The sequence below is a fragment of the Cibotium barometz genome, chromosome 57 (assembly GCF_041138505.1).
Source record: "Cibotium barometz isolate CiBa-2024 chromosome 57, ASM4113850v1, whole genome shotgun sequence".
NCBI classification, from domain to species: Eukaryota; Viridiplantae; Streptophyta; class Polypodiopsida; order Cyatheales; family Cibotiaceae; genus Cibotium; species Cibotium barometz.
Window position 1 is genome coordinate 23,661,793 of NC_141102.1, and position 22,889 is coordinate 23,684,681.

At 48.4% G+C, this 22,889-nt stretch overlaps 1 protein-coding gene across 1 annotated transcript in view; it reads right to left on the bottom strand.

Annotated features, from left to right (window-relative positions):
• Positions 1–22,889, bottom strand: part of LOC147606581 (flavodoxin family protein / radical SAM domain-containing protein) — a 57,020-nt gene that overhangs the window by 22,131 nt on the left and 12,000 nt on the right. The window contains exons 3-5 of the mRNA XM_086791863.1: positions 6,079–6,254; positions 5,815–6,005; positions 5,566–5,652 (exon numbers count right to left, since the gene is read on the bottom strand). Coding sequence (XP_086647989.1) covers positions 5,566–5,652; positions 5,815–6,005; positions 6,079–6,254 — 454 coding nt within the window. The remainder of the gene's footprint in view (positions 1–5,565; positions 5,653–5,814; positions 6,006–6,078; positions 6,255–22,889) is intronic.

Consider the following 22,889-nt stretch of genomic DNA (forward strand, 5'->3'; position numbering starts at 1 on the left):
GCCGCCGTTACTTGCTTATCTTTTTCAGAAGTGGATCTCTAGCTTCTCGCTACGATAGTTGCATCATTGGAGGCATCCATTATGTTATGCAAGATTGTTGCTAGCCGCCCAACATGCGGACAGCTCAGGGATCTTTTGTAGACCAGCCTCATCAGTGGGCTTGCAAAGATTACAGATGTTCATCCTTTGGGACGTGACTACTATCAGGTTGAGTTCGACTCGACAACAGCGCTAGACCGAGTCATGCAGCTGAGCCTCGTTGCACTGCGTACGGCCCAAGCTTTCTTTGCACGGTGGCAGCACGGCTTCGACCCTGCATCTGCATCTGATCCACTTGCTGGCGTGTCGGGCTTCCCAGTGATAGTTTGCTCCCCAGGCCTAAGGAAGGAATACCTTCCTCTTCTCCCGGTGATCGGTGGTGCCATCAGGAGAGTGATGGGATCCCCCCCCCCCCCCAATTGCTGCCTCGACTCTTGCACGGGCAGCCGGGATTCCATCTCTTTGCATCTGTCTTGCCTCACCGGATCGTGCCTCATGTTATATCTATTCCATGCCTACGGGGTGAACCTATCCTTCAGTGAGTGGAGTACTCTGGCCTTCCAGGCCATGTTTCATTTGTAGATAGATGGGACATCTAGCCCGAGCTTGCCCTCGGCGTCAGTCCAGGAGACCGCCTGCCGTGGTCCCCCCCCCCACCCCGCTTCCCGATTAGATCCACACCAAGGGGTAGAGAGAGAGGCACGTTCTCAGGCAGCGGGCAACAGGTCTCGACGGCCGATGACCCAACGCCCGGAGAGTGGCGGACTGTCAGCCAGCGCTCGGGCCGTCAGCTGACCACCAGAGCTTAGCACCGCCACTGCGCTCGCCAGTCTAACACATTATAGGAAGATTCGGTTCTGTCAGGAAACTGTTTTGAGCATTTATTAGAGCCTCCACCCGACGCCCCCCCCCGCGGTTGGCGGCCGATTTCTCACCGTGATTCCTCCCCGACTCTCAGTGCCTAGAGCCGCCGGTAGACCCTTCTGAGCCGCCGGCAAGCCTCTCCCAGCAGCAGCCTTCTCCGGTGGATCACTCCCAGCCGCACCCCTCCCTTGCCCCTCCACCCCCCTCCCCCTTCATCCTTGCCTACAACTCTTCCCACACTAGGTTCTTCGGCCTCGTCATCCTTATTAGAGCTCGCCCTCTACCCTCCCTCTGCCTCTCCAGAGCATTCCCATCGACCCCCGGCCCCCGACCCGGAGCAGAGACTGCCGGCGAGTTTCCTTTGCTGCTTGGTTCACCGTTTTTCTAAGCCGGTTGAGATGACCATTGCCGCTTCCCCGATGAGGGCTCTCCTGCCAAAGTCCCCAAGATCTTGGGACAGCCTGTGGATTATAGTTTCTTCCGATGTCTTCTAGCGGAAGGGACATATATGTTTGAGGAGATAGTAGCCCCTATCCGGATATGTGTGGTTTTCCACCACTCCAGACCCTCTACACTAGAAAATGCCACGATGATCTTCTCTTTTCCCTTGAGTGCAGCAACGGAGTGGGACTCGGAGTCGATGACTCCCGCCATCCAAGGACATGTAGTTGAGCTCTCTCACCATCTTCATGACCTTCGCATCACTGACGTACTCACCCACCTATGGCGACTGCCTAGGATGGGGCTTGGAGGGTTAGGCCACAGAGACAAGGATGTGGAGATGGTGGCCTCTAGCCTAGAGGGGCTGCTTTTTGTGTTCGTGCATATTTCAGTCGAAGTACCTCTCCCCCCTTCTTACAAGTACCTCCATTGTGATAGATGGAGTTCGGAGTATGCATATTCTCAAGCTCGAACAGATTAGCGACACATGGAGGACAGGATCCGCGTCCACTTGGCGCGCCTTCATCCCAAGACGAATTGCGACTATTCCCCGTCTAAACCCTTGCCCTTTGAGTGGAGGGCAGGTCCACTAGCTCTGCCTCCCACAGAGATTGATATGCAGATAGTCTCATGGAACATTCAGGGTTTAGGGGGGCTTCAATGTTTTCAGAGACGAGGCATCCTCAGAGGAGAGCTTCAGAGAGCTATAGCTGGGGGACCTATCGACATTCTTTTCCTCCAGGAGCATCACCTTTCCGAGCTGCAGAAGATTTTACTAGGCAGGAGTTACACTTTTTGGTCTCCATCCTTCGGCCCGTTAGGGATGCAGGGACGAGTATGTATTTCTATCAGTGAGCAGTTTTTGCCTGTAGTGATAGTCTTAGGAGTCATAGTTTCGAGGCAACCACAATGGGTTACTATTTTGATTGGTGAGGATTGTGTTGGCTTCCTCAATGTTTATGCCCTGAATGTCGCTACAAGTAGAGCCCTCTTTTGGAGCACAGTCCAGCAAGCCCTTCCCTAGGCAAACATTTGGTGCATGTGTGGAGACTTTAACAGCAGAGGACAGACCTTGAGGAGGCATGGCCACAGTCTCAGGAGCAGAGTACTCTACCTGGGAGGAGTCGATACTGGCACTTAGGGGACAAGACCCTTGGCATCTTTGAGAGTTCGGGCGCAGCCCTAGGAGTCTTAGGTTCTCGCGATCGGATAGGAGGAGCACCAGCCCCAACCTTCCTAGACTAGACAAGTTTTATGTTGATGAGTGGGCTTGTGGCCGTGGAGGCATGATCGATATCTTGGCAGACACCACTTTTTGAGATCACGTATTTTGTCCTTGGAGGATCCTTGGAGGCAAGACATGCATGCGAGCTCTAGGACTCCGGATAACCTCATTTAGGACCTTGAGATTTGCAGCAAGGTAGAGTAGATATGGGTGGGACTGGACTTTGTTTATGTCACGATTGTGACTAACTCTCTTAATCTCTCCCTAATTACTCCTTAATTCCTCATTAACTGTAAAGACACATGTGAAGGGTCACACCCTTGCACACGGGTCACTATCAAAGGACATGCCTATTCATTAAAGACACACCCCTTCACAGGGATGTGCCTCTTCAATTGTACCTTTTTGGCCTCTATTTAAGAAAGGTCCTTGTCTCAATGCAATCATTCAGTCTTTTCTTGCAGCGTTTGTCTTATGTTCATTAATCAAGTTAATTAAGCTATAAAAGCTTTACAATGGTATCAGAGCGAACTTTTTTTTTTGCCTTGTGACATGCCCAAACCCTAACCCTAACCCTAAAATCAGTCAGCCCAAACCCTAAAATTGGGTGTAGCAGGTATTGAATGGAAGAGCAGGAGAGAATGCCCCATCAAATTCAGCCTCAAACTCCCAATTTTTACTGATTAATGCCGGGCTAGCCATATGCAGAAAATTCTTGAACAGAGGCAAGACAACATGCAACCTACCAATAAGGGAGCTTACCTCTTCATCCGGTACCCCTTCGTGGAAAGGCATCCCTCCTACCTCTCCATCGAGTAGACACACCCCTTCGTGGGTTCGCTCCAGCCGGCAACCCGTTTGAGAGTCGCACGACGAGTAGATGTTTTTTTTATTTAAAAAAAACACAACACAAACAAAAAACGCTAAGGGCCTAAGGTGTAAACTACCACGCATACAAAAAAAAAACCATCTGTGAGCCACAACAAATGGGCGCCACCTGTTCATGCATCTTTCTGCGTGCGCCAGCCTGCAGCCGCCTCCTCCTTGACAGATCCACCCTGCCTCAGCCCTTCGCCTCGAGTGTGCTTCTTGTTGTCCACTGTCTCTACTTGGACAAGCCGCTCCCCTTTGAAGACTTTCGTATGTTGGACGACAACCTTCTCCCTCGTGCTTCTCCGACAGGAATAGCATCATTTATGGCGACATTTTCCAGGTGTGATTTTTCCATCTTTTTGGGCATTAAAATCTCACATAATGTGGCGCATTAGAGTATCGAAAACCCGTCACTTCATTCTTTTGCGTGCTCTCCACTCATCAAGGGCCAATATCACTTTTTACGGGTTTAAGAGCACCTCCCAGATCACGTGGACTCACATTACCCTCTTCTCTGACGGCTTATGGCAGAGGAAACCTATGAATTCAGTTATTTACAGGATACACCCTCATAGTCCATAGTGCCCTCTCCTACCCGTGTTTCTCCACCAGTCTCTACCCCTGTTCCAGTGAGTGTGCCCCCCTCTTTACAGCCCACCCATTACTGTGTTCAGATAGCCACACCGACTTCTCACCTCCGAGAGTTCGATGTGTGGGTGATCCGTGTTCGTACTTTCGCACAAGATCTAGATCATACATTCACACAAAACTTGCCCAAATTGGTGATTAGTATACCACATGGCATCCAAGTGCGGGGTGCACGTAACAGTTGCACCTTCAAAGTGGCATTTTTGGATCTACTGGATGTTATTCTAGGCCATCCTTGGTTGTTTGATCGTCAGGGGGTCTAACACAATGAACACCGGCTACATCCTAGAATGCTTCCAGCCGCTGTGTTTATGGTTAGCTTAGTATTCTGGTAGCATCCAAAGTCTCAAATCAACTATCTTCAGTCCGAACACTTGTATCTACAGAAGATACGGTGTCACCAACCTACATGAGGGAGTGCACACACTGCACATGAAGACTTACCACAAGAGGATGAGTTTTTGGAACTATAAGAAATAAATCAAATTGTATCCATTCCATTGGCTGGGACGTAACATAGACCTTCATCCAGACGCACACCAAACAGTTTTTATGGACCATATTTTGGCAAGTCAAGAAACGAGTTCTCTAGAAATAGAACCAAAACCCAAGTCCAATCACAATAGCAATTGCAATTCAGTATCCCATTCGATACCCTCTAGTTGTTGCGATAGCAATGATTCCAATTGATTCAGGTTCAGATCGAGGTGGAGCACTGTGATTGATCACCCTTGGATGTCAGATGTGTCATCCTAACTCATTGAATCCATGTGTCATGCTAGGCTACTAATTAGGGCTAGCGTTAGGATTAGGGTACAAAATAAGTGTTGGGTTTCACACAAGAATCAAGCCATGTTGTAGACCTTAATCTATAGAGGGACAAAAGAGGCTATTTGAATGCAATTTATGCAAAACACAATTACACAACTAACACTAATAAACTCAAAGTTAGCCGAGTAGTTGGCCTACTTCTATAAAATGGACCCCTCTCTCCCCATTCTACACATATTCTACTAGTATTTTGGAGCAATCAAACGAAGGAGAAAAAATCAAGTCATGAAGAGAAGAAGATTCAGCCCAAATAGCAGCCATTAACGCACATCAGTCCAAAGCTTCCTATTGCTGCAGATTTCAGCAATTCGAAGAGAACATAAGGGTTTCTTGCTTTGTTCATAGTTAGCTTATTTTCCCAGCACATCTAGCAAGATTCCTTGAAATTTGAGTAGTATACAATAGCTTAGGTTACGCTTCCAAATCGTTTTGTTTCCTCTCTTCTCTGAATATTTGAGTTTTGCATTTCAAAGTAGTACAAAGAATCACGCTTCCCTTGGTGCAACCCTAAGACAGATGAAGGTGCAAGAGATGCCTAAAGAAGGCAGCCCAAAAAATTGGCAACCTTTGTGACGCTTCAAAACTTATCCCTGAAAACTTTGGAACTTGCGACCCTCAAAAAGAAATCAGCCTAAAGTTCTTACAATGAAACGCTCCCAAAAATCTGCAAAAAGTGGTCGATCTATCGCCTTTAGTCGCTCCTTGGTGGCTGCATCAACACTCACGTACAGCTGAAAGTGGCATTTGTAAGTTGCATTACTGATTTGAATATAATATAACAAAAGTAAACCCAATTGACATAGACAAACGTGGTATCCCCCACTCGCTCGTAATCAGCTACAAGAATGTATCTCTCAGTAGATGCTGTGGTGGACAAATTTGGACTTCCATACCTGTGTAACTGGGTCCAGATTTTCAATCCGGTCTGGAAACTGCGCATTCGTGACAAGAAACGTCGAAATTATACGTTTATGCAGCTCTGCTACCAATTTATTGATCTCAGGATACATGATAGGCTCCCCTACTAGTGACAGAGCACAATGTCTAGGATTCATCCCTTCAATTAAGCGCTCTTGCTTAACTCCTGCCAAAAAAAGCAGAGAGTGAGTCTTACAAGTATTCCACCAAACCCAGAAAAATCCACTAAGGCAACCTACCCGGAACGCCTTTCATTTGCTTGATCATCTTGGTGTGCTGGTCTAATGCAGCCTCCACAATCTCGATTGGGTCATCCATTTTCCACTTCCAAGTCTTTCCAACAGGATTAGTGTGATGTCTCCAACAGAAAACACATTTGTTGGCACATGCCAAGCTTGGCGTTGTCTCCATACACCTACATTTACAACCATTTAGATGCCAAGTTCCAAATAAAGAGGAATGGAAGGGAATACAGCTGCAGCATGTGTCGTGGCTCTATCAAAGTCACTTCTTACACTCCCCCTCATTCACTAGTCTGATCTCTCTCTCTCTCTCTCTCTCTCTGTCTCAGCACGCTGCGGACCTCCGAGCCAGACGGAGACCGAGAGCACCAGGCTACCAGACTCCCAGACTACATCAGAGGGAGATCACAGAGATACGGGCTCGACATCAGCCCCATATCTAGGAGCGGCTAGCTCACTTACACTCACACCCGGAGATCACGCTCCGAGGTATTTTTGCCTCGCCATCGCCTATGTATCACATATTACACCCCCATTATGGTACTGGTTGGAGCTAGACAGATCTGCATTGCATTCTTGTATACCCTACGCATATAGGTTGCATATTGAGCCTCTAGCAGTAGTGCTCCATCCATCACACCCCCCCACTAGCTCAGTACTTTCATACTTTATTTCATGTTCATTTTGTCCTTTTTTGTTCTGGACATCCAGAAGACATTGACAGTTGTACACTGATTTGTCTCATAGGTCGAGTTCGGCCTCTAGTAGACATTAATACAGCTTTCTTTCTTTCTTTCTCTCTCTCCTCGCTTACCGCCCTTTGCTTAGGGCCCCAAGGCAGCACATGATTTTCTCTCTCTCTCTCTCCTGTTGGCCACTCCAAGCCCTCCCAGCCATGGACAAAGAGAAGAAGTCCCCAATGCCAAAGCTGACAGAGATGAAAGAGGTGATTGAAACAGTCCGGACCGAACTCTGCAAGGAGTTCCAGGAACTAAAGAAACAAGGAGACACAGGTCTGAATAAGATCTCACAGGTCTGAATAAGATCTCACAAGATCTCAACAAGAAGATAAATGCCTTCAGGAAAAGATAGCCACACAAGAGAGCAGGCTGGAATCTCAAGAAGCCCAACTTACTGCTTATGAGGAGACAATCGCATGCCAAGAAAAGGAGTTTGAGGCATTGGATGCTATAGTGACCAAGCAGGAGAATGAGATCAAGGCTCTCAAAACAGCCCAGGTGGCTATGGAAGAAGGGGAAATAATGCAACCATCCCTGTATGATGAGCTGAACACATTTCCAGAGCAATTGAGGACCCTCCAAGAGGAGGAGGAGAAAATTGCCAATGAGGCAACCAGATGGGCCGAAGAGATCAAAAGAACACAGAAGCAGGTGGAGGATGCAGGCAATTGGATCAAGGTCGCCAAGAAACAACGGAAGCCACCCTCAACCCCGGACATCATTAATGACTCACATGCTACCCCCTCGCACATGGGTGCCAGTACAATGGACTACCTGGGGCTCTCTCTCCTTGATACCACTCATCCCGGACTTCACCATCTCGCCTCGCCCTATCGAAGTCTCAGCCAACCACACATATCTAGCCTTCTCCCTCACATGCCGGTACACCACCCAGCCCCCTGTTCTACCGCACCACTGCCACCCAAGATAACACTTCACCAGAGAGACCTCTCCCATCTACTCCGACCACATTTACCGCACCCTCTCCGACCTGAGAGTATTTCCAAGCCCACTTCCAAGAGCCTTGCACACCAAGTGTTGGTTGTTCACCACTTTGGGACGCCCTGCAACAATGTACTGTGCGGACCATATCTCGGAGTTAATGCTTGCCGGAGAACAAAGAGATTGTAGGTGACGATGTTTTCACATATGATCGTGAGTACGCCATCAGTGTCCCGTGCGATCATCCTGGAGCCGAGTTTGGAGCATCCTCTTTCGTTATAGATGCGCTCTTTCAGACCATCACTTACATACATGTATATACACCGGCCGCAGATCATCTCGCACACTTGGTTCTTGAGTCCTTCATGCAGCTTACAAGAGAGGGGCAGAGCAAGTCTCGATATTCATAGGTGGTCAGCTGGTTTGATAGACATGGCCTTTCGAGTACAACCTTGATTCACCAGTTCTTAATCTTTCCCGGTAGGAGATCAACTACTTTATCTTCCTCGATCTGACAGGGCTACACATGAGCTGTACCCATTAGAGCTCACTTCGAAACTCCGGTTCTATAGAGAGCATTTCTTACAAGTTTCAGAGGATGGATTTATTATGAGCCCTAGCTATACCTTCAAAGGCACATGTCACATAACATGCAAACTGCCATTGTCCAATTAAAAATACCATCCCACTATCTGTGGATTGAGTCTAGTAGAGCAAATCGCACCTTTCGGGAGGCACGGATACTGTGAAGTCCTTCCCAAAATATGCCCTTAACACAGCCAAAAACCAAGGTTAACCCACATACCCGCCATGTGTGTGGCATGAGCATGTGTACTCTCTTGCTCCAAGCCTGACCTTCAATGGTGCATCTGCACAACTATGTATCATAATACCAAGCTCTCACTTATATAGTGATACCTACGCCATAAATAGCTAATTTGCTATAATAGCCCATTAAGCTTGTTTTATCAATCCAAGAACCCTAGCCAAGTATTTGCCCGCTAATCCCTAATCTTGGGGCCTCCTAACCCTGCTAGATTAGATCCTTAATCTATAGATTAGCATTCACGTACATAATAAATATACAAAGTATGCACGACAAGGGAGGTTGAGATAGAGGAGCATTACATGTTCAAATGTAACTATTTGGTCCTCCTAGCTCTATTTCACATGATGAAACCCATGCCCGGACACCAAACAGGTGGAAGAAGACATGGGGACAGGGTCTATAAGGTTTGATTAAGAAAAAGCACCATTCTTGGTCAAAAAGCAAGAAAAAGCAAAAGTCAAACAAGGTTGACCCACGAGCCAAGGACACTGTTGGAAAGAGGAGACTGAGCCGGACCAAAAAGCTAAAAGGCGCTTTCTCAAAAAGTAGCTCTAAGGCCAAAAAAGCAAGGCCTTAAAGCCAGAAAAGAAAAGCACCAAAAGTTGAGTAATATTTTATAATAAAAGTAAAAAGAGCAAAAGCAAAGGCAAAAAGGGAAAAGCAAAAGCATGATGGCTTTTTGGCAAAAAGCAAGGCCCTCTCCAAGTATAAAAGAAGCTAGAAAAGAAAGAAAGAAAGATTTTATTAACGTCTTCTAAAGGCCAAAAAAACAGCATAAACGGCCTATGAGACAAAACCTGTGTACATCATCATCATGTCTCAATGGACATCAAATGGATACAAAAGAAAAAAAACATACAAAGTACTCTATAATGTGGAGATAAATCACATACAAGGCTCTGGTTAACTATTGTGGGGTGGGTGGGAGGGAGGGGGGATAAATACATCCAATAAAGCATCTAGCTCCAAACAGTGCCAAGCTTTGTTTTGGGCATCAAGCTTGTGGAGAGCAAGGAGACCCTCATCTTCATCCACTCGCCGCTACCGCCGCCGCCACTCAGCTCAGCCAGCGTAGAGCCGCCGCCGCCCAGCTCAGCCACCCCAAAGCCGCTGCCACCCATCACAGCCACCCCAGAGCCACCACCCAGCTTTGGAAGCTTAAACTTGGGCATGAAGCTTGGACATGAACATGGAACTTGGGTATATAGCTTGGGCATGAAGCATGGAACTTGGATACATAGCTTGGGCATAAAACTTGGGCATCAAGTATGGAACTTACACATGGAACTTGGATATATAGCTTGGGCATGAAGTTTGGGTATGAAACATCGAACTTAGACATACAACTTGGTTTTGGACTTAGACCTAAACTTGAATCTGGACTTGGACTTGGATTTAGACTTGGACTTGGACTTCGATCTCGACTTAGACTTGGACTTGGATCTGGACTTGGACTTTGACTTTGACTTGGACTTGGATTTGGATTGGGATTTGGATTCATTTAACTTGGATTTGGATATTAGATTTGGTACTAGGCCGGTGAGAGATACTTGTGGATCATTCCCATGGTGTGCTTGGCATCAGAGATCTCGTCCCTTGACATCGACATCGACTTGGATATCCTACATCGGCATATCTGTTTGTCTTGTATTCATTGATTGTATTGATCCTGGCTAGAGTGCCCGTGGATTGTTCCTGAATAAATTCCTGAAAGGGAGCAAGGCATGTTCCCCGCTCAGTGTGGTGTATTGTTCAAGATCCCTATTCCCTTCTCTCTCCCCCCTCTCTCTCCATATCTTTATCTCTTGGACACATGGTTGAGTCTGTCACTGCACGCCCCGTTGGGCTTACAGTGGTATCAGAGCAGGATTTCTCTTGAAGAAACTTCTTGGGGTGACAGAGCCATGTCAAGAGCAGAGGGAGACCAAGGGCCTCATGAAGGAAACAACCATGAGGTTGATGCAGAAATTCTTGATGGGAACCAAGGTCATCAAAAGAGTACCATGACTTTCAGCAGTTCATATGATTTTTCAAAAAATTCCTTGCTTGGAGAACCAAGAGGAAACAAGACCAAAGAAGGGCTCAGTTATTTGAAGACTTATCAAAGAACAAGTCACTAGGGCCGAAGGAGTGGAAGCTGCCAAAGCTTATCTACGAGCCAAAGGAGTTACCATTGTAGAAGGATCTAGAGCTACCCAGTCTATTTCTCGTGGAGAAAACAGGAAGGCTATTCCCAAACCAACTTTTTTTTTTCAGATGCAGCTTCTTCGGGAGAGGTGAGGGAAAGGAAGGCAAAAGAAATTCCATCAGCCGGCAAGATGGACTTCAAGCCGGGAAAGAAGAGCGCCAAGTTTGATGCTTTTCATGGAAAGTAGGATACCCAGAAAGCTTTATCCTTTGTCAAGCAATTTGATGCTGCTTTGGGTGGTGATGACTACTCCGAATAGTTAAAGCTTCGCATGGTTCGTATGCATTTGAAGGATGATGCCTTGAATAGGTGCTAAAAGTAATGCAAGAAGGGACTGAGCCGAAGATGTGGAGCGACTTCAAGACTTTGTTCAACAAGAGGAGATTATGAAGCAAATGACCGAGCCATTGGAAAAGGGTTTGATTAGACCTAGCTCATCATCTTTTTGCTCCCCAGTCTTATTGGTTCAGAAAAAGGATGGTTCTTGGCGTATGTGTATTGATTTCAGGACTCTTAACAAGATTACTGTGAAGAATAGGTTTCCTATTCCTAGGATTGACGATATCCTGGATAGATTGGATTGAGCCACTATCTTTAGCAGGATTGACTTGAAGAGTGGTTACCATCAAGTCGGGATTATTCCAAAGGACATTCACAAGACCGCATTCAGGACTACCTTTGGACTCTGAGTATTTGGTGATGCCTTTTGGTCTTACTAATGCCTTGGCTACTTTCAACCGAATGATGGAAAGAATATTTCGAGCACGTAGAAAGTTTGCAGCTACTTTCTTTGATGACATTATTGTGCATTCAAAGAACGAAGAAGAGCGTCGACAGAACTTGGATATGGTATTTCAAGAATTGCGGAAGCATAGTTTGTATGTGAATAGCAAGAACAGTGAGTTCTTTTTGTCAGAAATTCACTACTTGGGCCACATAGTATCCAAGGAAGGGGTCAGGATGGATCCAAACAAGGTCAAGGCTATTATGGAATGGTCGGAGTTGACTAGTGTGCATGTAGTTCAAAGTTTCCTTGGCTTATGCTCTTATTACAAGAAGTTCATCAAGTGCTTTGCCGTGGTAACAAGTCCACTACATGATTTGACAAAGAAAGCCGTGGGATTTCGGTGGGCCAAAGATGAGAAAGAATCCTTTGAAGTACTAAAGTTTTATGCTAGCAAAGGACCATTATTGATTATTCCAAATTTATCAAAACCACTTATGGTAGTGCGTGATGCCTCAAGAGATTGCATTGGAGCAGTCGTGAACCAAGAAGGCCATGCCGTGGCCTATGAGAGTCCAAGACTTCAAGGAGCTGAAAAGACCGCACCCACTTACGAGAAAGAATTGATTGCTATCATTCATGCTTTAAAGATTTGGAAGCACTATCTTATGGGTGTTGAGTTTGTTATCAAGACGGATCATCAAAGTCTAAGGTATATTATGTCTCAACCTAAGATATCAGAAAAGCATATAAGATGGGCTAGTTATTTGGCCCAATTTCATTTTCAGATTATGCATACCCATGGTAAAGACAACAAAGTAGCAGATGCTCTATCTCAACCTTGAGCCATGAGGTTTATATGGGTTACCATATGGATTTCACTTTGATGAAGGATCCTTATGCTACCAAAGAGGATTTTAAAGATGTTTTGGAATAGATTGCAGAATCGAGATTTGGTGACTTTTTATGTCATCAAGTAAGGTTTTCTTATGATGCAAACCCAACTTATGTGTGACACAAGGAATTGAGGCCAAGGTAATGGAAGAGTGTCATGCTCCTTCTTACATGGGACATAGACACATTGACTACACTTCAAGCTTTGGAGAACTATTTCTATTGGCCTACTATGAGGAAGGACATTGAACTTTATGATTCGAGAATGTTTGGTTTGTTAGCAGGTCACATTTGATCGACAAACACCAGCAAGATTATTGCACCCATTGAATGTTCTATGGGAGAATATTGCTATGGATTTCATCTTTGGATTGCCAAAGTCAAGGAATGATGGTATATGAACCTTTCTCCGGATACCAAGAAGATCAACGATGTTTTTTTATCAGTTAGACCTTTTAGATAATTGGAGGACACATAATGCCTTCCATGACAGTTTATTGAAACCATGTACAAGTTACCCTCAAAGGAGCTTGTTTTGGAGAATCCACCAGTGGTGGAAGAGCCAAAAGAGATTGTGTTTCATTCTATGAGAAAAAGAGGAAAGACAGTGGTCAAAAATTTCCTCTTGGAATTCAAGAATTATTCGCTATTGAATGCGAAATGGATACTAGAGAAGTACTTCAAGGACTATCCAAATATACTTCAAGCTTATGAGGAAGTGGTTGGTCCATATGTATTTGAAGCATAGTCACAAGGAAACTCCCATTCGGGGCCTATCAGATCGGAAACTCTGTTTCCAATGTCACCCGTTTCTCGTTTCCTTTGTGCCGTTTCTTGATGAAACTCTTAAGGTTGCATACAAAATATAACTATGTTGTTTCCAAGAAGCCATTTCTTATCCGTTCCCATTTCCAAGATTAAGTCGGCCTTGTCATTCTTGTTCCGTTTCCCGTTTCATATGACTATGATTTGAAGTACGGATATGGACGTCTTGCGATCAAGACAGATTCAAGAGGGAGGAATTGTGACTCTAGCCCTCTTCATTGTATATATATTGGACTAGAATTGATCATTATTCTTCTTGGACATGCTCTAGTTGGGTGGCAACAATGCCAGATAGTCCAAGGAGCAAGATTTGTATATAGGTGGCAACGATGCCAAATGACCCATTGGACGGCAACGATGCCAGATGACTGTATTGCATTTCGTAGTCGGGTGATCATTGCGACCAGATGGCCGAGATGACTGTATTGGATTTCCCAATCGGGCGGTCATTGCGACCAGATGGCCCAGATGATTGTATTGGATTTCGCAGTCGGGGGGTCATGCGACCAAATGGCCCAGATGACTGTATTGGATTTCATAGTCAGGCGGTCAATGTGACCAAATGGCCCAAATGACTATTGATGAAGTCTCGGGCGGTCCTAGCGACCAAATGGCCTTGAGGATAGTCTAAGCGGTCCTAGTGGCCAGATGGCTCAGCACAGTTTCAATGAAACCAGACAGGACAATCCATGAATAGGAGGATCATTACTTGTGCATTGCATACTGATGTATGTTTGAATTTCTTTGACTTTGTGTGCTGTTTTTTTATTTCTTTGACTTTGTGTGCGGTTTTTAATGTATGGACAATGCTTGGATTTATGGCATGTGATAGTCCACTAGACTCCAGACTACCTAGCCAGTACCTAGAATACCCAATAGACGTGAATGATGCATACTTGTTTGTTGACTAGCTTGTGTCTAGTTTTTGTAGGAGGTACGTACGCATTTATTATACCTACACATATGACAGGCTATGAAGATGTACCATGAAGAACAAGGATATTGGTCAAAGAAAAGGCATTGAGATGTTGCCAGATGAGCAGATGACACCACCGATATGGGGAAAGACCAGATGCACAAGCTCACCAGATGCAACTAGTACCTTGAAACATATGGATGTACTTGATGTACCATGAACATATGGATGTACTTGGAAGATATCGACATGCTTGGAACACTTGCGGTCCGTAGTTGAGGACAATTGCGATATATAAGAGGGAGGGAATGTAACTATTTGGTCCTCCTAGCTCTATTTCACATGATAAAACCCATGCCCGGACACCAAACAGGTGGAAGAAGACATAGAGAGAGGGTCCATAAGGTTTGATTAAGGAAAAGCACCATTCTTGGTCAAAAAGCAAGAAAAAGCAAAAAGTCAAACAAGGTTGACCGCAAGCCAAGGACACCATTGGAAAGAGGAGACTGAGCTGGACCAAAAAGCTAAAAGGCGCTTTCTCAAAAAGCATCTCTAAGGCCAAAAAAGCAAGGCCTTAAAGCCAGAAAAGCAAAGCACCAATAGTTGAGTAATATTTTATTAATACAAGTAAAAAGAGCAAAAGCGAAGGCAAAAAGGGAAAAGCAAAGCATAAAAAGGCAAAGCAAGAAGCTACACAATGCGATCTGGAAGCGCGTAGCCTGCTGCCCCCTGCATCTCCCCCATCGCTGTCGCCGCCAGCCTTCCCAGCCCCCCGCCTGTCCCCGCAGCCCCTCCCCTCCCCCGCTTTCTTCCCGCCTGCCCCCCTCAGCCCCCCGCCTGCGCCGCCAGCCTTCTCAGCCCCCCGCCTCCCTCTTCTGCGCCGCCCTCGTCTTCCCCCCCCTTCGCCTTCCTTGCGCAGCCCCCCCTCGCCCTCCTGCCTCCGCCTCCCCCCCCGGTTTTTTGTTTTCCGCCTCCTTCCTTTCTTCCCCTCCTCGCCTGCCCCCCGTCCCTGCTTCTCCCCTTCTCCCCGCCTCAGCCCCCCGTTCCCCTTTTTTTCGGCGATTTCCGCGTAGTGGAGAGGTTTTTTCTTGGTTTCGTCTCTTCGATTCAGCCAGTACCTGGTCTTTTCCCTTAGGAGGACTCCATGGCAGCCTCTCCGTCAGCCCCGACCGATACAGGTCTTCGATTAGACTTCTCAGATGCAGTGCAGCAGCTTCTCGCGTCCTCCGTTTCTTCCTTGGAGGCCTCTTCCTTGGTTTGCAAGGTGGTGGGTAGCCGCCCAATGCGGAGAGAGCTACGCGACCTACTGCAGGGTAGCCTCATTGGCGAGACTGCAAGAATCGTCAGCGTGGATTTTTTAGGCCGCGGCTACTACCAGGTGGAGTTCGAGTCCCCTCCAGCAGCTCAGAGGGTGCTGGCTCGGAGCCCCATTGCCCTACGCTCCTCTCGGGCGTTCTTTGCACGGTGGACCCACGGTTTCGACCCATCGTCTGATCCACTGGCAGGCGCGACTGGATTCCCCATCACCGTCTGCTTTCCAGGTCTCCGAAGGGAGTACTTGCCCCTCTTGCCGTCCATAGGCAGGGCTTTCGGGCAAGTGGTGGAGGTGCCACAGACCGCGGCCTCAGTGGTTGCTCGGGCAACAGGACTCCCGGCCATTCGGGTTGTGGTTCCGTCACCAGAGTCCCTCCCGAAGACGATCCTCCTCCCTTGTCTTTCTGGAGGACATCTGATACAGCGCGTGGAGTATTCGGGCCTCCCCGGCCAGTGTTTCATATGTCGGGAGATGGGCCATCTCGCACGCGCATGCCCCCGCAAGGGGGTTCATCCTTCACGCTATGCGGCCTCTGGACCCACTGCAGGAGACCCGAGAGGTGGCCAGCCACCTCCGAGACCGGACATCCCTGGCTCGCCACAGCAGGCACCACCATCGGACGAGCAGGCTCCAGCGGAGAACGCCGCGCAGACCCAGGAGACTGGCGGCTGGCAGGAGGTTTGCCGGCGGAAACGCCCGGCCCGCAGGGACCGTCGCAGACGCCAGCAGGCAACACAGGCTGGCGGACAGGCTGGTGGACAGGCGACTCCGGCTGGCGTACAGGCACCTACCCGCAGTTATGCTCCAGTCAGGGATAGGCGGCCTGCAGGTCCCACCCCGATGGACGAGGATTCAGACTCAGTGCCCGTTGTTGAGGCCGATGGTGGAGCCTCTCACGTGGAGACACCACTCCCGCCTCCCCCCCCGGGGGGCCCCGCCCCCTCCTTGGAGCAGTTTCCTGAGGATCCCCGGCCGCTCTCTGCGACCCCCGGTTCCCCTCCCCCCCACCCGGAGAGCACTCTTTCCTCCCCCCCCTCTCCCCCCCCCCCGCCCCCCCCCTCCCTCCTCCCCCTGCGGCCCCCCCTGACTCCTATCCTCTGGCAGATGTCTTTCCATCCTCCACTCGCTCTCCCCCCTCCTCGCCGCGAGCCCCCATCCCCCCTTCGGCCTCTCCAGGATATTTCGCCAGACCACCCGCTGCCCCGGGGCAGCGCAGCGGGGTAGGCCAGAGTTCAGTCCAGCGGCTGTTTCACCGCCTCTCCGGGCCGGTGGAGATGGCGATCCTAGCTTCGCCCGCCACAGAGTTCTCTCCAGCCTCCCCGGGGGGGCCCCCACGAGTGATGGGGTTACCAGTGGATTACAGTTTTTTCAGGTGCCTCCAGCTGGATGCTGGCCCATTCGAGACACTGGTCGCGCCCTTGCGAGTTTGCGTGGTGTGCCATCCCTCTCGTTCTCCTTCAGTGGTGAGCAGCATGGTGGCCTTCTCCTTTCCTCTCAGCGTTGCCCTAGACACAGCATGGGACTGCAACTCTGTAGAGGAAGTTCTTCGTGACCAGATACTGGAGTTTTCTCACCACTTCAGTGACTTGGGGCTCACGGACTTATTGCAGACCCGACTACACTCAGCCCGCATGAGCCTGTTTGGTATAGGAGATTGGCGGGTGGATCCGGTCCACACATCAGTTGAGGCGGTGCTATTGATTCTCCTCCATGCCGCCCCGAGGGTGCAGCCTACCTTTCGATATTTATATGCAGAGGAGTGGTCTCACGCCTATGCTCTGGACAGGGCGAAGGCGGAGTGGAGCTGGACACAGACTCAGGTCACCCTCTTTCTGGAGAGACTCCGCACCCGGACAGACAGTGACTACTCTCCTTCCAAGCCGGCGCCCAAGACTCACAGAGTGGAGGGCAGATCATCCGGACCGGCTGAGAGGGGTGAGCCAGTGGTGGCTGCTTCACTTGCCGCAGCTCATCCATGAGGATCCTCTCATGGAACATCCAGGGTCTCGGTGGACGTCGCTGCTACATTGGTCGGGGCAGACTTCGCCAGGAGATCCAGAGGGCTCTCGTTGGAGGACCCATAGATATCCTCTTCATCCAGGAGCACCACCTTTCTGCCGGGCGTACCCGCACCTGCGGGAAGATCTTGCCAGGCAGGAGTCACACTTTTTGGTCCCCGGCATATGGCCCCCAGGGGAATCAGGGCGGAGTATGCATTTCAGTCAGCGAGCAGCTTCTTTCCGAGGTTGTGGACTCTGGCACCCTGGTTCAGGGTCGCGCGCAGTGGATCATCCTTCGGGTTGGGGAAGATCGCATTGGCTTCCTCAACTTCTACGCCCCTAACGGGGCATCCGGGAGAGCTGAGTTCTGGAGCACCATTAGGCAGTCCCTCCCCTTGGCGGACCACTGGTGTCTAGGAGGGGATTGCAACATGCTAGAGGATGCAGAGGACAGGCTGGGGGGCAGCCAGGAGACCATTCATGGGCCAGAGCTCGCTGCCTGGGAGGAGCTTGTGCTACAGGTGAGAGGCCAGGATCCGTGGACTCTCCCGGAGTTTGGCAGGTTGCAGGGGAGTCTCTCTTTCTCGCGCTCGGATAGACGGGCCACAGGAGTTAACCTCTCTCGCATCGATAGGTTCTACATTGATGAGTGGGCTTGTGATAGAGGTGGCACCGTGGGCATACTTGCAGGCTCCTCGCTTTCAGACCACTTCCCAGTGCTTCTCCAGATTGAGGACCCTACGAGAGGAGAGCGGGGCCAGAGCGTCCGGATTCCAGATTGCCTCATAGAGGAGCCTGAGATCGCGATCAGAGTTGAGCAGGTCTGGCAGGAGCTGCAGTTCAGGAGAGGCTCGGCAGCTAGTGGTCTTGCCAGTGGCTTGCAGGAGATCAGTCGGATGCTCAGACTGGCTGCCTTGGACCGTCTGGAGGCCTTCAGAGAGCAGGAGAGGAGCCTACGGAGGAGTCTAGCGTCCCTTCAGAGACTCCAGGAGAGAGATCCTCTGAGCCCCTGGATCTCAGAGCAGATGGAGACAGCCCGCACTGAGATCAGATCCATCGAGGAGAGGCGGGTGGAGTTTCGATTCCATGCTCGGGCTTCGTTTTGGACTCAGGCTGGAGACAGAGTGACTCGGGATTTCTTTGAGGCGAATGGGCCTCGATTCAGACGAGAGGGTCTCAGGCGGCTTCGCCAGGCTGATGGCCAGGTTGTGGTGGATCCCCCCAGGGTTCGGGCGATAGCCACAGAGTTTTACAGGGATCTTCTCTCTGCTGAGCCAGCAGACGACAGGGTGAGAGAGGCTAGGGAGGCGGTCTGGAGCTTCACGAGACCGGTTGTGCCGGTCCATTTGCAGCACTCCCTTCTCTCCCCTTTCTCGGATACGGAACTGGAGGAGGCTCTGCAGGCATTACCTCGGGGCAAATGCCCAGGAGAGGACGGTCTCTCAGTGGCTTTCTTCCAGAGATACTGGGGCCTCCTTCATAGGGGCTTCAGATTGGCACTCCATGAGATTATGGAGACGGGAGTCATGCCGGACAGCATGGCAGAGGGGTTGATCCACTTGATCCCCAAAGAGGGAGGAGACAGACTGGAGATTAGACAGTGGAGACCGATCACCTTGCTAGGCACGGCCTACAAGGTCCTAGCTAAGGCGATCAGCAGGCGGCTTCAGCCTCACCTTCCGGACATCATCCACACCACGCAGACAGGCTTCATCCAGGATAGGAGCATTCTGGATAACATTTTCTCTTTCTGGGAGGCTACGGCTTTGGCTAGATTTCGACAGGAGGATCTGGCGATGCTCCTTCTCGACTTTGAGAAGGCATATGATCGGGTGGACTGGGCCTTTCTGGAAGGCACTATGGAGAGGATGGGCTTCCCCCCTCAGTGGATTCGTGGGGTCTCTGCACTCTACACTTCGGCTCATAGCCAGGTGCTGATACAGGGCGTGTGCGGAGAGAGGTTCCAGCTCTCGCGCTCGGTGCGGCAGGGGTGCCCCTTGGCGCCCTTTCTTTTTCTTTTTGTGGCGGAGGCCATGAGCACCTTCTTGACGGCACAGGATACAGGTTTGAGGGGCCTCCAGCTTCCCATCCGCACCTCGGAGGAGCTCCTAGACTCGGAGTTTGCGGACGACACTGCTGTCTATCTTCAGGGAGGTGAGGAGAACCTCCGCCGCTTCGCCTCAGCCATGGACAGGTTTTGCAGAGCTTCGGGCGCTTTGATCAACTGGCACAAGTCGTGTGGGTTGTGGGTCAGTTCTATGCCCCCCCCCCGACTTGGAGGCCAGTTGATGGTTTTCAGTGGCTGCCCCCCGGCACTACAGTGCGTTATTTGGGATGCTATGTGGGCATTGATATATCTCCGGAGCAGCAGATAGCCCCCCTTCTTCTGAGTATTCGGAAGAAGCTTCTGTATTGGAGTACCGCTCGTTTATCTCTGGCTGGCCGAGTAGTTGTGGCCAACCAGGTTCTGCTCGCTACCATGTGGTACATCACTTCTTGCTGGGCCTTCTCTCGGGCGTGCATTGGGTGGTGATGACTACTCCGAATAGTTAAAGCTTCGCATGGTTCGTATGCATTTGAAGGATGATGCCTTGAATAGGTGCTAAAAGTAATGCAAGAAGGGACTGAGCCGAAGATGCGGAGCGACTTCAAGACTTTGTTCAACGAGAGGAGATTATGAAGCAAATGACCGAGCCATTGGAAAAGGGTTTGATTAGACCTAGCTCATCATCTTTTTGCTCCCCAGTCTTATTGGTTCAGAAAAAGGATGGTTCTTGGCGTATGTGTATTGATTTCAGGACTCTTAACAAGATTACTGTGAAGAATAGGTTTCCTATTCCTAGGATTGACGATATCCTGGATAGATTGGATTGAGCCACTATCTTTAGCAGGATTGACTTGAAGAGTGGTTACCATCAAGTCGGGATTATTCCAAAGGACATTCACAAGACCGCATTCAGGACTACCTTTGGACTCTGAGTATTTGGTGATGCCTTTTGGTCTTACTAATGCCTTGGCTACTTTCAACCGAATGATGGAAAGAATATTTCGAGCACGTAGAAAGTTTGCAGCTACTTTCTTTGATGACATTATTGTGCATTCAAAGAACGAAGAAGAGCGTCGACAGAACTTGGATATGGTATTTCAAGAATTGCGGAAGCATAGTTTGTATGTGAATAGCAAGAACAGTGAGTTCTTTTTGTCAGAAATTCACTACTTGGGCCACATAGTATCCAAGGAAGGGGTCAGGATGGATCCAAACAAGGTCAAGGCTATTATGGAATGGTCGGAGTTGACTAGTGTGCATGTAGTTCAAAGTTTCCTTGGCTTATGCTCTTATTACAAGAAGTTCATCAAGTGCTTTGCCGTGGTAACAAGTCCACTACATGATTTGACAAAGAAAGCCGTGGGATTTCGGTGGGCCAAAGATGAGAAAGAATCCTTTGAAGTACTAAAGTTTTATGCTAGCAAAGGACCATTATTGATTATTCCAAATTTATCAAAACCACTTATGGTAGTGCGTGATGCCTCAAGAGATTGCATTGGAGCAGTCGTGAACCAAGAAGGCCATGCCGTGGCCTATGAGAGTCCAAGACTTCAAGGAGCTGAAAAGACCGCACCCACTTACGAGAAAGAATTGATTGCTATCATTCATGCTTTAAAGATTTGGAAGCACTATCTTATGGGTGTTGAGTTTGTTATCAAGACGGATCATCAAAGTCTAAGGTATATTATGTCTCAACCTAAGATATCAGAAAAGCATATAAGATGGGCTAGTTATTTGGCCCAATTTCATTTTCAGATTATGCATACCCATGGTAAAGACAACAAAGTAGCAGATGCTCTATCTCAACCTTGAGCCATGAGGTTTATATGGGTTACCATATGGATTTCACTTTGATGAAGGATCCTTATGCTACCAAAGAGGATTTTAAAGATGTTTTGGAATAGATTGCAGAATCGAGATTTGGTGACTTTTTATGTCATCAAGTAAGGTTTTCTTATGATGCAAACCCAACTTATGTGTGACACAAGGAATTGAGGCCAAGGTAATGGAAGAGTGTCATGCTCCTTCTTACATGGGACATAGACACATTGACTACACTTCAAGCTTTGGAGAACTATTTCTATTGGCCTACTATGAGGAAGGACATTGAACTTTATGATTCGAGAATGTTTGGTTTGTTAGCAGGTCACATTTGATCGACAAACACCAGCAAGATTATTGCACCCATTGAATGTTCTATGGGAGAATATTGCTATGGATTTCATCTTTGGATTGCCAAAGTCAAGGAATGATGGTATATGAACCTTTCTCCGGATACCAAGAAGATCAACGATGTTTTTTTATCAGTTAGACCTTTTAGATAATTGGAGGACACATAATGCCTTCCATGACAGTTTATTGAAACCATGTACAAGTTACCCTCAAAGGAGCTTGTTTTGGAGAATCCACCAGTGGTGGAAGAGCCAAAAGAGATTGTGTTTCATTCTATGAGAAAAAGAGGAAAGACAGTGGTCAAAAATTTCCTCTTGGAATTCAAGAATTATTCGCTATTGAATGCGAAATGGATACTAGAGAAGTACTTCAAGGACTATCCAAATATACTTCAAGCTTATGAGGAAGTGGTTGGTCCATATGTATTTGAAGCATAGTCACAAGGAAACTCCCATTCGGGGCCTATCAGATCGGAAACTCTGTTTCCAATGTCACCCGTTTCTCGTTTCCTTTGTGCCGTTTCTTGATGAAACTCTTAAGGTTGCATACAAAATATAACTATGTTGTTTCCAAGAAGCCATTTCTTATCCGTTCCCATTTCCAAGATTAAGTCGGCCTTGTCATTCTTGTTCCGTTTCCCGTTTCATATGACTATGATTTGAAGTACGGATATGGACGTCTTGCGATCAAGACAGATTCAAGAGGGAGGAATTGTGACTCTAGCCCTCTTCATTGTATATATATTGGACTAGAATTGATCATTATTCTTCTTGGACATGCTCTAGTTGGGTGGCAACAATGCCAGATAGTCCAAGGAGCAAGATTTGTATATAGGTGGCAACGATGCCAAATGACCCATTGGACGGCAACGATGCCAGATGACTGTATTGCATTTCGTAGTCGGGTGATCATTGCGACCAGATGGCCGAGATGACTGTATTGGATTTCCCAATCGGGCGGTCATTGCGACCAGATGGCCCAGATGATTGTATTGGATTTCGCAGTCGGGGGGTCATGCGACCAAATGGCCCAGATGACTGTATTGGATTTCATAGTCAGGCGGTCAATGTGACCAAATGGCCCAAATGACTATTGATGAAGTCTCGGGCGGTCCTAGCGACCAAATGGCCTTGAGGATAGTCTAAGCGGTCCTAGTGGCCAGATGGCTCAGCACAGTTTCAATGAAACCAGACAGGACAATCCATGAATAGGAGGA